General features: G+C 38.7%; 1 protein-coding gene across 1 annotated transcript in view; it reads right to left on the reverse strand.

The window, feature by feature from the left end:
• Nucleotides 1-15,350, reverse strand: part of LOC127583619 (sortilin-related receptor-like) — a 153,014-nt gene that overhangs the window by 114,498 nt on the left and 23,166 nt on the right. The window contains 1 exon segment of the mRNA XM_052039782.1: nucleotides 2,356-2,472. Within this exon segment, the coding sequence (XP_051895742.1) occupies nucleotides 2,356-2,472 (117 nt within the window).

Raw genomic sequence — 15,350 nt, forward strand, 5'->3', positions numbered from 1 at the left:
TATCTAATTATAGCTGTAACAAGAGGAATTTTTGGAACTTCATTAAAAAGTGGGTATTTTTCTATGGATGGCCATTTCTTTATCCCCATGAGGATGAGGGGGTGATGCAAGAGAATGAAGAGGGGGTGAGGAAGTGGAAAGAAGGGACAAGAGAAAATGCAGGATAAGGGGAAGAAGAGGGGATAAAAAGAAAAGTAGACCTCACTGAATTGAAGGGCTTAAGCAAAGTTTGGATGAGAAAGTACTGCTGTGCCTTTTTAAAATGGACTTTCCTATATTAAAACAGTGCTTAAACTTTTAAACTTAATCCATTTAAAATACTTCAGGGCCTCCTGATGGCATGATAAGCACCTTAACTGAAAAATTTAGTTAAAATTAAAACCTTAAGTTATTTACTATACAATAAATTCAAAGATTCGACTTACAATTTGGAAATTCAAGCATATTGGATATACAAATGTCCATCTCAAATAATGATGAGTTGGAGTACAGGAAGAAGATAGAGAGCCTAGTAACTTGGTGTCATGACAACAACCTTTTCCTCAACATTAGCAAAACAGAAGAGCTGGACATTGACTTCAGGAAAGGGGGCTATGCACACGCTCCTGCTTACATCAACCAACAGTGCTGAGTTCAACAGGGTTGAAAGCTTCAAATTCCTAGGAGTGGACATCACAAATAGCCTGTCCTGGGCGAATCACGTAGATGTCACAAGAAAGCTCACTAGTGCCTCTACTTCCTCAGGAGGCTAAAAGAAATTTGGCATGTCCCCTTTGACCCTCACCAATTTGTATTGATGCACCAGAGAAAGCATCCTATCTGGATACATCACAGCTTAGTATGACAGCTGCTCTGCCTGTGACTGCAAGAAACTGCAGAGTTGTGGACACAGTTCAGCATATCATTGAAACCAGCCTCCCCTCCATGGAATATCTACACTTCTCACTGCCTCAGTAAAGCAGACAACATAATCAAAGACCCCACACAACCCAGGCATTTTCTCTTGGGCAAAAGATAAAAAATCTGAAAGCACGTACCACCAGACTCAAGGACAGCTTCTATCCTGCTGTTCTAAGATGATTGAACAGTCCCCTAAGTACGATAAAATGGACTCTTGACATCACAATCTACCTCGTTATGTCCGTGCACTTTATTGTCTGCCTGCACTGCACTCTCTGTAGCTGTTCAGCATTCTGTTATTGTTTTCCCTTGTACTACCTCAATGCACTGTTGCAATGAAATGATCAGCATGTGACAATTATAAAAATATAATAATAAAGACAAAAGATTTACTCTTTCCATGTGCCTTTGCAGATTTACAAAAGAAATCACTTGGATGGTGTAAGATTTATTGTAACCTTACTTGACAATTTAGAAACAGAGTCCCAAGGAACATGAATTAAGGTACCTAATTGCTGAATCTAAGTCTATGTTTATGCAGATGCAAACTAACTTTTGCAACCCAGATAACAGACAAGTAGAGAGGCTTTGGCACTTAAAAGGATATAATTATCACATTTATTTAGCTTTGCTTTCCTTAAAATCTGTGTTTAATAGAATACTGAAGCAGTTAGATCATGGTTCATTCAGTCAGTGACTCAGCCAATAATTACACCAGTTGGAAGGAAAGCACTCAATTAGGAAAGCCTGAGGCTCTGTTTTGTTAAAATTTTTGTACTAACAATTTAATGTTAAATTAATTTACACGTGAAGGGAAAAATTGCCACTTCATTGTTCAATAAGCAATACAAGTCTTAACATGTACAGCAGCTATCTAAGATGGCTCAACACACATGATTCACAAACTACTCAATTTTGCAGGTTGATTATTTAATTTCTTTCAGAAAATTGTCTATTTTTATTCATAACACTTTTGTTACCCATATTAAGAATGACAGTGCTGCTTAGTGCTCAAGAAATGAAAAAATTGACAAAATTATAGAATTATTGCTATACTTAGATAAATATTTATAATCTCTTTCATATACTACTTGTCATGCACTTCAAAATGCGGGTATCAAACTTGAAGTCAGCTTTTGTTATTCAAATAGGTCAAGGGAAATTAAATTAAAACTCACCATGAAGCACGTTACTTGAAGTGATTTGTCACTTATACTTTGCACACTGCAACTGGAATATTTATCATTTTTATACGAAGGCAAAAGGTGTATTTTTGATACAATACAGACAAGAAAATCACTCCTAATGACAGCATATTATAATCTTTATTTTATTTATTTAATGCACTTATTGTTTCAATTTTTGAAAAAGCCAAGCATGTTCTTCCAAATTATATAGCAGTGTGATAAATCACTATTTTCTTTCAGCATTTACTTTTTAAAATGCTTTACTTACTGAACTTGTGTGAGGTCCCTGCAGAAATGGACTATCTCGGGCAAGTGCCACAATCACATCGCTCTTCTCTCCAGCCCAGTGAACAACCATCTGAGTGTGTGAATCATTGAGGTTCACCTGCAATTAAAAAGCCATATAGCAACATTAGTGCTGATCAACGTACGAGGGTCTAAAACACAGTTCCAGCAATACTCCACAAAATAAATACATCTAACAATGTTTACAAATTACACAATGCATCCAGAAAAGAACAAACAAACCTGTTCAGCCCTACTCATCTATATTGTGATTTATGCATCACACAGCCCCCCTCCCACTGTACATCTAACTCCATTTGCACCTCTAATGCTTTCACTCAAGTGCTTATCCACTGCCTCCTTAAATACATCTACATTCGTCACCTCAACTATTCTTTGCTTCACATTCTAATTAATTTTGAAATGAGAAAGATTCAGAATTTCAAAGTGGATTTATTGGTAGCCTTTTATTAAAAAAAATACCTCCTGGCCTTCGTTTAACCTTCAAGTGATTACTAATCAAACCCTTTCATTATGTCCAAGTGAGTCAGGTCACCCGGCTTTACTGGAGAATATTATCTCCTGCTTGTTCATCCTCTTACTTCTGGTAACATTCCAGTGAATTACTTTTCTCTGCACTTCCTCCACCTATACATTCTTTTACTAATGAGACTACAACTACTCACAGTATGGTCTAACTTATTCTACCTTTCACGTATATCTTTGCTTTTCAGTTTTCACCATCTACTTTGTTTTCATAAACTTATTTACCAAGAAGAACAGGCCATTCTTGCCTCCAACATGCATCCTACTTTCAAGAATTTGAAGCAACACACAAGTTTGAAATAAATAGGATATTACACAGAAACAAATCAAAAGGTTTCCTCAACTGATGTTTCCCTGTATACTTTGAGTTTCTTTTGCAGAGCAGTAGTCATCCCTTTGGGTTATTTTCTACAGAGTCAATTCCCTCAAGTAAACATGCATTATATATTTTAATTACTGTAAAATTAGGAGTACAAGTTGCACCAAATGTGCAAGTCACTCCCCCATTTTGGGATTTCAAGTTTAGGAAAACACCCTATGTTTTAAATACATTTTAATTTCCCCCACCGCACAAACTTTACATTAGCAAATGGGGGGCAGTCGGGGAGAAGGATCATGCTTGAAGCCCCATTTATTCAATGATTGTTCTATTTTCCACAATTTCGTTGTTTCCAGTTTAGCGAAATATGAAGGCATGAAAATACAGTCACTAAGCATATGGGAAAACTGTTAATCAGGCACACTCAGATGCCAGACTTTCCAAACTGTTGGATGTTATTCCACCTGCAGTAAAACTTTAATAATCTGTCACGCCCAGGATTTTGGTGATGCCAGAAAAGCAGATTTAAGAATATTGGATGTTATTTCACATTATATAAAAAAAAGTTACACTGTAGCATACATTTGCAAGTGCAGTAAATACACATACTTTACCAAACCAAATGTGGGCTATATATAATATTGTAACAATGTATGAATTTCAATAGTAAAAGAACAAATGCAAATATACTGTGTGGTTCAACAGTTTAGTCACCATTGTAGAGATGACTGATGTAAAAAGTTATCCAATGGCAACAGGTTAGACCAAAACTTTTGTAACAGAATACACTGCATTATTTAAATGCTTTCACTTGTACATTAATAACTTAAGCTCTTTTCACGTCAACTTAAAATATATAGTATTCATAACCAAAAAGCACTTCCATGCCACTTAATATCTATTTTGTGGGTGCAGTACTGTAAAACAATCTAATTCACTTCACTTGAAACTGAACAAAAAAAGTTCTGTTGCTGCACTACTAGTCATAAACCACAGGCAATGGATCATTAGGGTTGCTCTTAATATTCAAAGTCTTAGCTTCAACACGAGAAACAATAATTGAATCCAGTGTGGCTGAAGGTGAAGAATTAGAACTTGTGGGAATTACCTTCCAAAACATTTTCACGAGGAAAAAAAGCAGCATGTTAGCAGGCAGGACTCAAAGAAAGCATTCAGTAAAAGTACAAGTTCATTACTTCTGCAGCATTGTACTGGTGGTTGCACTCTGCAAATTCCAGAAATTTAGTTATAAATTCTGTAGCCCGTTACCAGGTGCATCTAGTTCCTCCTCCTCCTCCATCATTTTCTCCTTCTTTCATCCCTTGACCTTATTGGGACACGGTCATTTATTTGTGCAACAACCATTTCTAGGTTCTCATCTTCATCAAACCATTCTTCCACTACTTCCATAAATTTGCTAACATGATTCTCGTAGAAACATCTCCAGTCATTTTCAAAATGTCCCCATGATCAATTTGTCTAACATTAAATCCTTTTAACTCTTCTTCATCTGAAGAACATTCTCTAAATTTCACACTTGGCCATATTTTCCTCCAAGACATTCACAGCGTTATACACTTGACATTCTATGCTAAAAGTAACATCAAAAATCTAATCTTCAAAATTAATTGAAGCTTGTAAGTCTTGTACGCTACAATCAGAATTGAGTAATTTGTGAATGAAAGATTCCCTGTAGCACTTTTGAACTTCTACATCACCCCTGTTCCATTGGTTGGATCAATGCTGTCACATTGACTGCAGATAATCAGCAGAAATATTCCAAAAAACAAGTTCTCAAGCAGAATGGTGTGTCCTACAATTATCTACTTGATAAATAACTGTGCTACTCTTAGGCAAGCCCAACCTTTTAAAATTCTTTTTGTCCTCTGGAACAAAATGATAAAAAAACTCTGCAGTCATCCATGCTTTTCCTTGAGCATTTTAGATAGCAAGTAAATATGATACAAGCAGCCTCAGGCTTTCAAAAAAGGTATTTATAAACCTAAACTTTTTGTTGTTGATGTCTACTGAAAGCATTACCACAGACAAGGACTGCGATCTTGTCCTTGTTTAATTGAAAACAAGAGCATATTTCTTTGCTTTCACTAGATAATGCGCTGTTTGGCAAAAGACACCAATAATAGCCCTGTCTCATCCATATTGTAAACTAGGTCAGGCATCAGTCAATGTTTCTGAATTAGAGCCTCAAAAGAATCACCAAGTTTCTCTCCAGTTGTGTGATCCGCGGACTTCTGCTCTCCTGAAATAGCCAGCCTCTGGATGCCATGACGATGTTTTAAAGTTACATTGCCAACCTTCAGAAAATGCACTCGTCAGTTATCTGCATTACATAATGAAAATCCTTTGGTTTTTTTCTATAGGCATTCAAGTTTCACTGTATACTTGTGGCTTGATACAGTCAACATCCAAATTAGGACATCATTTCAACAATGATATGGCTCATCTATGAATACTCAGCAATAAAATAAATAACCTGTCAATACTTGCTCCATACATAAAGCAAAGCCTTCCATGACATTAGAGGATCACTAACACCTTTAGAGCTGGAGCTAACAGATCATTTTTCAACAAGATCCAGATACTGCAAACTCAAACAACAAATTTCCTAGTTATTCCTCGACCATGCTATGGGAACCTTTCTGAACTACTGTGCTGTGATAGCTATATTACAATTCACAAGGATTTTTTTTAAATTAGCCGTTTCCAATGGACAAAGCAGTTTCACTGTTTGCCCAGGTGACAATTCAGCAGTGAAATGGACTATTTCTCCAAGTTTCATTTGAATTAATTTCCAGCGAAGGTAAGCCTGCAGAGGGTAGATATAGCGATGATGCTTCCCATGGCTGGGATGCCCAGAATCAGGGGTCACAAAATAAGGGGTGGGCTATTGACCAGAGAGGAGAAAATAAAATCTTCAGAGGGCAGTGAAACTTTGATGGCTCAGTCAAGGCAGAGACCAATAGATTTTTGAATGTTAGCAGAATCAAGGGATATGGAATTAATGCAGCAAAGTGGCAGAGATTTTAAAAAAAGAGCAGCCAAAGGACAAGTCACAAGGCTTACTCTTATTTCTTGTGCTCTGAGAGATAATTATTTTAATTAATTGCAAATGGTGCTCATTTAGCTCAAGAAAATAAATGGATGTCCAGTGAAACTATAGTTGCTGTTTGCTTGACTAGAAGAATTGTTTTTGAAGACTTGGGTTTATGAGAAGCTTAGTGAGTAATGGTCAATATGGCTAAGAAAACTTGCATATTCGATAAACGTTGGCAGAGGGCCACAGTTAGGGCATATGATAGAATGTAATTTTTAGTTAATGCTACTTCAATGTACGACACACAGCTGTTTCATGCCATAATCCCTTAAATGTTGCCTTGTTGTTAAGAGCATTCATCACCACCTTGCCTATACAATTCTTACTAAGATCTGAAGAACTGTCCTAGCAGAATATAAACATATCATTAATGAGCAAATGTGCTGCATTACAACTATGGTAAGACACTTTCCATCATTTTGCTGATGCTGAAACAAAACCAAAGCGATGGTAACTGGCTGGGTTAGATTATTCCTGCTTGTTGTGAATAGGAGGCATCTGAATGGGTGGAGCTTCTGGACTACAAGTCTTCAGCAATACACATTCAGGATGCCGTCAGAGCTCATACCTACATCGATTTCATAATACTTCATGTACAGGGCAGAATTGTTTAAACAGTTACTATGCTAGTTCAGCTCAGGAACAGGCTGAGAAGGAACATCCAGTCTAAATTTAAATTTAAAGTCTAAGTTGTAAATAGTTACCAGAACTTCAGCCTCATTTTTTTTGCACTCGCAGTAGATTATGATGAGAATGTTTGTGCAGGCTCATCCTTCAGCTGTCTGCTTAATTGTCTACCACCTTTCATTACTGAATGTGCAGACCTGCAAAACACCAATTTAAACCACTGGGCCAGATTACACTGGAACAAGTCTACTGCCCAAACTCGCTTGATCCTGATACAAAGGGTTGTTTGAGCTGAAGCAGAGCAAGTTTTGTACTTTAAAAACAGTCCTCAGGCATGCTCTACTCACTGTTGTTAAAGGCATTTGGAACACTAAAATGACAGCAAGTAATTAAGAACATCAGAAATAGAACAGAGTAAATCACTTACTACTTTCAACATCTCCCACCCCATTAATCAGTAACTCTACTGAAACAAATGGCACCAGTTCTTATGGCCAGCCAGCCCTGGTTTAAAAGGCGAGAGGCCAGATTTGAAATTCATCTAGCCTTTAATTCAACAAATCAGTACTCAGCCACTGGACTAAATGGCAAGTCTAGAGCAGAGTACAAGTTCGAAAATGCCAACATTTGACCTGCTCATTTTGAACTTCTGCATTTCAACGCACAAGTATGGTAATCTGAGATGAGCTGAACAACAAGGAGACAATGCATCAGGACTGCTGGCTATCTGGCTCTTTAGTACTGTTGGGAAAAAAGAAGACACTTAACTACATTATACAACATCAGGTATTTAACAATCCTGTGTTGTGGCATTAGTAATTTGCTTTTTTTGTTAAGAAAAATGTTTGCATGGTGCTGTATTGGTATGCTCCTTCACATTCCAATTTTGAACTACATTTGCATGATGAACATGGTCAAGTGAGGAATATGCCCCACAGGGGGATTAAAAATTGTGGTGAAGAGTTTGGTTAGTAATTACAAAGAGTGCAACAAATTCCAAAGTTTTTCGTTGCTAGTGCCAACTTGAATCACGCCAACAAGCCCAATGTAAGCGTCACATAATATGACAGAAGGTATTGTTAGCATGAGAATGCTACACTGTTCCACCCCACACCAAGGACTGCATGGAGCACATTACCTAGCTTGCCGTCTGCTGTTGCTGTTCTAACTGCTGGTGCTTATCTGTAATTTCAGGTTGAAAGGTGAGCAGCTCAGCAGAGGCACGTTCCAGTCATTGAACCACTAACATTTACTCAATAGTGAAGCTAGCCCTAGCAGTACTTTCAGGAGCTGGAATCTCCCAGCCTTTGTGTGGGCAGAATCTCCATCAACAATAGGCTATACTGAAATTTAGCTGTATATCTAGACTACTGAATGGCTGGAGGCCGAGCAAGATCCCCAGAAGAAATGTATGTTTAGCTCAGTTTAGGATTCTGGAACAGGGAGAAGGAAAATTTGGGAAAGCAGTGAGCAAGTTTGGGGTGGGGAAGGGGAGGGCTATTGGGAAGAAGTGGTGTTGCAAAAACAGCTACAACTTACAAAACCTGTTGTTATTTGAAAAAAAAGAGGATGGGCCTGAAAAAGCTTCCTGAAGCTAACAACCAGTTTGCTGATAGTTAGTTACATGGAGACAAAAGGGTGCCTGACCTGCTGAGCTCCTCCAGCAGTTTGTTTGCTGATAATTACTCAACCAAAAAGGAGCTGAAGTCGAATTACTGATCTGGGATACATGCAGCTAACAAAGCTGATGATGACTTTGAACAAAGTGAAGTGATGTACAGTAGGTACCAATTTTTGCACCAGGTTTCTCCAACCCCACTACCAATACTAGTTTCACACAACTTGAAGACTGTTCACCAAATATAGAAGCTAAAAATATCAAATATAATTTTATTGGCTGACAGAATGCATTCATTCTTTCCTAGTATTGGCAGTAATGCCCCTTGTGGATTATAAATTTTAAGACCTGGTGGCATTATATTAAAGAGATGCTGTAAATTTAAGAGGCACAATTTTTTTTGAAGATATTGTTAAATGGCCAATATGTTCAAGTCTATTTTACAATGCAATTAGATGTTTTTCCACTTTCTAAGACCTCAAATCAAATAAATTAAACTCCCACCTTATTTAAGCCCAACATATTTTTCTATTTAATAAAAAGGAAATCAAGTGTCAGGCTTTGCCTGGGAGGTGGATAACAGTTTTTGGAAGTTGTGCCTTTAACACTGGCATCATCAGCATGCTGCTCACATACACTCCCTCTCACAATGAGACCAGAGTGACACAGGATTCACTGGAGGGCATGACTGTCAAACTTCACTGGGGAGTTCGAGTAGGTGTAGTGTGAAAGGGCATGCTGACATGTGAAGTGACAACACTGACCCCTCTGGTCAGATGACAGCATTGCTCATCGGGTTGGAAGCGACACCACTGTCAATCAGGGTTTGGCTCCATCCCTGCCCCTCTGGGCAAACCTAACCACTGGCTTTTGTAAAACACCTTTGCACCTGGCCCTGAGCAATTGGCTTGTGAATCACCTGGGCTGGCTCCACCCCCAACCCTCCAGCAGTATAAAAAGTGCTGCATGTTGGCTTGCTACCTCTTTGTCTTCGAGGATGTTGAGGTAAACTGTGCACTACTTAAGGGTAATTAGTTAAGGATTCCTGGGACCAAAGAGCCGATGCTTGCACTGAGTCAAGGAGAGTGGCAGGGGTCGTATTGTTTCTTCCTTGATTTGTTTGTATCCAATTTTGGGGGGGGGGGGGGGTGTGCGTGCACATCTCACCCCGTTGTGATCTCCACTGCATTTCATGATCACCTATGTGCACGTGTGAGAGTGTGCATCCGTTCCCATCCATTCTGTCCCTGCATTTGTCTTTGTAAATAAATTTTCCCTTTTTAAAATACAATGACTGTGTTTGGAGCCCTCAATCTTTAAGACCCCAAAGAACCTTTTCTCACAACAGTAGGCTCAAAAGGATTGTGCCAAATGCTATACCGTGTAGCAGTTATGCACAGTGGAAGCCAAAGAGTAAGTTCCATCCCATGTTATACCCATCAATATAACCATGGAAGAGTGTACTTGCAACAGCTGCAGTAGGTTTTTCCCATCATGGTTGTTCTCACCCCATTTGCCTCAACCCCATTCTGGTAACTATATCCTATATGATTCAAATAGTTGGTGGTGTGACTGTGTCGCTCTTGAAGATCAGTACTGAAGTCCCACACCCATTTTTTTTTCTCCAAATGGATCACACGAGAAAAGAAAAATAATTGTAAAGCCTTGTAAATAAGTTGATAGCACAGCCTTGGAGATCCTGCAGTTGGTGAAAAATCTGTTTCACTATTATTGACACAAACTGAATTGGCCTCTTGAGGAATAGTATTTTCATCCATTTATCTTAGTTAAGTGCTAAAGTCTATCTGCAATGAAATGTAATACTCCCAGAGAAACATTTAAGAACTGAAAGGGATATTTGAAGATGAAATTGTTCCAAAGTCACTTAGTTAGACATTTCCATACCACTATTGACACAACCCAACCCTTCAAAAATGGTCTGTAATTTAGACATGCAAAGGCCTACTTTCATTTTTTGCAAGGGATTCTGGACTTCAAAATAGAGGATCAGTTAGAATCCATGCATTCCAAAAGAATGGTAATGAAGCGAAGAACATTTTTTAGTCTGGCTATTTAGAAGGCATGCTGAAAATTTTGAAGACCCACTGATATTCTTGCTTCAGACTAGGTCAGCTGTTTCTGTTGGTAGCACTTTCATGGTGTCAGAATGCACCAAATTAAAGTGCTACTCAAGGAATTTCTAAATTGACACTCCAGTTCAGAATCAAGGAACTGCTGCACTGTTTTCATATTATACATTAAACAGATGTCTTGTGTTTCTTTACAAGAGGCAAGACACTACTTAAAGGTAAAGTAGGAGTTTATTCCTGATGATGATCAATATTTTTCTTTCAATCGACAGTTCTAAAACAAATTATCTGGTCATGTTCAACCTGCTATTTGTGAGAGATTACCATATTCAATTGGCTGCTGAGTTCATACAGTGGAATAGTGACAATACTTCAAAACACAAAAGTACTGGATTTGGAAAATTTTGATCAGAACAAATGTCTTAGGTTCAGTTTTTACCTCAGTTGTTGTTTGTGCACAAGTTTGCCCATTCTCCATGACCATGTGGGTTTCTCTGCACCCCCGCACTGAGTGTTTGGAGTTAATTAACCACTGCATGTGAGTGTAGACAGGTAGTAGGAGAATCAAGATAGAGTCAATGGGCATGCAAGAGAGAAAAGGTTACAGGAAAGTGTGGAAATGGGATTGATGGCATTGCTCTAAGAGCCAACATAGATTCAAAGGCCCAAATGTCCTCTTTCTATGTCACAGAGTCAGAATTAACCAGACGTGAAATACATTACAAGTCTTTTTATTCCCTCACTTACTAATTAGAAATAACTAGAAGTTGACAGTTGCCTAGCAAGGTGAGAAATCATTACACATAACCAGATTTTCCACCAGAGGACCCTAAAGCTTGCTGCTTAAATCATTAACTACCAGTTAATAGCATTCAAGTGTTGTCACTCAGTTCCTCTGCATGTTTCCATTCACCAGTCCAAGGTCAGACTTCAGTTGGAAGATGCAGCAAATGGAAAGAATTGCCCCATTGTCAAGGATCATTATGAAAGCTTTTACTATCTTAGCTACTTGTCATGAATAAAGTGGGAAAATTAAGAAAAAAAATTGGCAGGAGAATATATATCATGCAAACTCAGGTGTGCTTATTGCACCAATTTCACACTACTTGTCTGCAGATTAGAGGGGATTCCCCATTCGATCCATGATGAGTAAACTTTAGATCTTTCACCTCAACTATTGCCTTGTGAGGAGAGTAAACTCCTGAAGTGACTGATCAAGTGTGCATGAGTCCATTCCATCATTTCACAATTTGTGAATTTCCTCCAGCAATTTAGACCCCTCAATAAAACTTTTCCATTTCCCACTCTTCCTTGCAAGGCTCTTCCAAAAACCACCTCTTGGCCATGCTTCCTGTCACTGAGCTAAACACCTTTTGTTGGTTCAGCATCCCTGCTTCTGTAAAGCACTTTCAAAGTGTTTATCTTAATAATCCCATACAAAATGTGTTGTTTCCAATATCTTTAACATAAACAAAGGATAATAATTAAAGAATATTGGAATGTGAGTGCACAAAATTACTGCAAATGTAAAGTGTTATATTAATAGAAAACATGAGCAGGCATGCTGAAGATGGCAAGTGTCAAGTGCATTAAAAGAATATGGAAATATGACAATCAACAATGCCAAATAATGGAAAAGCAGCTTATCTTTTATTCAATCCTGAAAAACACATGGATTAAATCTTCCTATGCAATGTGTTATTTCATATTTCCAGCATTAATAGTATTTTGACATTGGAGTACCATTGCAATGATGTACAAGTTTTCCTTTAAAGCACATCCAAAAATAATCAGAAAACTCCAACAAGCTCACATCCAAACCAAGTTTTTTCCCTTTTGAATTTAATTAGTTTTCTTCTTCTATAGTTCAATTTCAAGGATGACTTGCTTCCATTTGAGTCTTATTGGTCTAAAAGTAGTAGACAAGCCCTCTGCAAAATCTTCAAACATTCCCACAGATGGGCCAGATGGTAACTTGTAGGATGGGTGGGTAGTGGAAGCTGCTGCAAGCTCCTCCTGTTTTATGCACCTGTAGCAATTCGATGTGACAAGCACCTTCTACAATGTTTCTCTAAGTGAAGTGGAGATAGATTAGAGACTCAGACGAGTAAAATATTACGTTGTTTCCAAAGGAGTGCTTGAAAAATTATGAAAAGTGGGCCATTTGAGCCCTGTTCCACAATTCAATGAGCTCACAGCTCATCAGTGATCCAACCCCACACATCTTTGATATGCAAAAATATATTCATCTCAAATTTAAAATGAGTTAACCTAATATCTTGGAAGAAAGTTCCAAGTGTTTCATTCATGAAAAGCCTACCTCTGATGATTTTTTAAACTATGTCAGCAAGTGCTCCATTCAAGCTGAATTTTTTCTCTTCCAACTGTGCTCTCTCCCCCTTAACATTTTGAAAATTGTTCTCAACTTTTAGGCTCCTAATTTCTCATTGTAATTTAAACCCTGGGATACTGTTTTTAATCAGAGTAAATCCAGATTGCTCACATTACTTGCAGTAATTAGAGCAATGCATAGCTATTGCACAACTTCTATTCCTTAATACATCCATTTCACTTTTGACTCGCTGGGGAGTCCTCAAGATTCAGCTCATCCAGGGTGCTGTGCATTTTCAGGGAGAAAATGAATGGGAAAATACTTCTATCCTTCCTTTTGGAGTCAAGAAGGGGGAACTCAAGAAAGGGGGCCACCACCAGATAACCCCTCTGTAGATTTGCTCCCAAGGACTGCTGCAGCACCTACCCACCAACCCAAAACCATTACCATCCCTCAACCCAGCCTGTTGCCAAAGAAACACCATTGCAGTGAGAGTTTCCAGGGCTTTTCCTTCAGATCTCCTATCATATTCACACGTTCAAAGGCCAAGATTCAGATCGTCAACTCATTCATCAAAACATACATAGAAAAACCTTCCACTTAACATCAGCAAAACAAAAACCCCTTTTCCAATCTGCCCCTTCTTCACAATATTGCCCTCTAATAGTAATAGTACACAATAAGACCCTAGAAAATGAGGATGACTACTTCTATCTCAGGAGCCTCTTCTCATATGAAGGCAGACAACAATGATGAAATTTACAATTATCTTCAGGGAACCAGTCTTTGGTCACCTTAGGAAGAGAGTGTTTGAAAAACAAGGCCTCAAATCAGACAAAAGGCTCATGACTACCAGGGATTCATGATCATCTTTCTATGTTTCACATTTATTGACTACCTACACCACCACTTCAGAGCATTGGAGATGTATCACCAATTCTGCCTCCATAAGATCTTTCGAATGTACTGGCATCAGGCACTGTAGTGTAGTGGTTAGCGTAATGCTATTACAGCACCAGCAACCCAGGTTCAATTCCGGCCACTGTGAGGAGTTTGTACGTTCTCACCATGTCCGCATGGGTTTCCTCCGGCTGCTCCAGTTTCCTCCCACATTCCAAAGACATACGGGTTAGGAAGTTGTGGGCATGCTATGTTGGTGCCGGAAGCATGGTGACACTTGCAGGCTGCCCCTAGAACATTCTACACAAAAGATGCATTTCACTGTGTGTTTCAATGTACATGTGACTAAAAGAAATCATCTCTTAAGATGGGCATACTCTCAGAGGCCTACAACCCCAGTAGAAACCCTAATAATAGTCAGCTCCAATGGACAGGCTGTGTTGCTCATGCGCTCAACAGGACTCCAAAAACAAATACACCATTCTGAGCTCTGTCATAACAGGAGATTACCAAATGAACAGAGCAAACTACATCAGGATATTCTTAAAGCCTCCTTGGAAAACTAACATTTCCACTGACTCAAACCTTTTTACCCCCCATGGCTGCTCAAAATGGAATGGAGAAGGAACATTCCTGGTGGCATTAAGAAGCTCAGCATAAATGGTGCAAGAAACCCACCACCTCCCAAACCATGCACCCACACACTTTATCTAGTACTTCCTACCCCATCTGTGTCAGTCTGCACAATCCATTACGATGGAAGTCAGTCATCAAGTCTGAGGAACAGCCAAAAAGATAGAATTTCTATTGTTCTGCTCTGCTTTATACAACAGATCATTTCATTAGGCTTGCTGATTTTCTGTATCTAAAATATTGTAAGAACTGCACTTGGTGGCAGTCAAATTCTGGAAGGACATATAGGACAATGGCAGGGAACTTGGGAACACTGATGTACACAGGGACCTTGGGGTGCAAGTTCATAGTTTGCTGAAAGTGGTGACACAGGTGTATAGAATAGTGAAAGTGGCATTTGGTATGCATACCTCCATAGGCCCAGGTATTGAGTACAAGAGTTGGGATGTCATGTTGCAGCTGTACAAGACATTGGTTAGATAGCAATATTGTGTACAGTTCTGGTTGCCAAATTAAATTGGTAAATTGATTTATTGTCATATGTACCATAAAACTTTGTTATGCCTGCCATCTATACAGGTTATTTCATCACATTAGTGCATTGAGGTAATACAGGGAGAACAATAACAACGCAGAATTGAGTATTACAGTTACAGACAAGGTGCAGTGCAGGCAGACAATAACATGCAAGGCCATAACAAGGTAAATTGCAAGGACAAGAGTCCATCCTTATTGTACTGGAGATCTATGGGAAAGACGTGGTAGCATCCAAGTCAAAGTTTTTTACCTGCATCAGGG

The sequence above is a fragment of the Pristis pectinata genome, chromosome 27, assembly GCF_009764475.1.
Source record: "Pristis pectinata isolate sPriPec2 chromosome 27, sPriPec2.1.pri, whole genome shotgun sequence".
NCBI classification, from domain to species: domain Eukaryota; kingdom Metazoa; phylum Chordata; class Chondrichthyes; order Rhinopristiformes; family Pristidae; genus Pristis; species Pristis pectinata.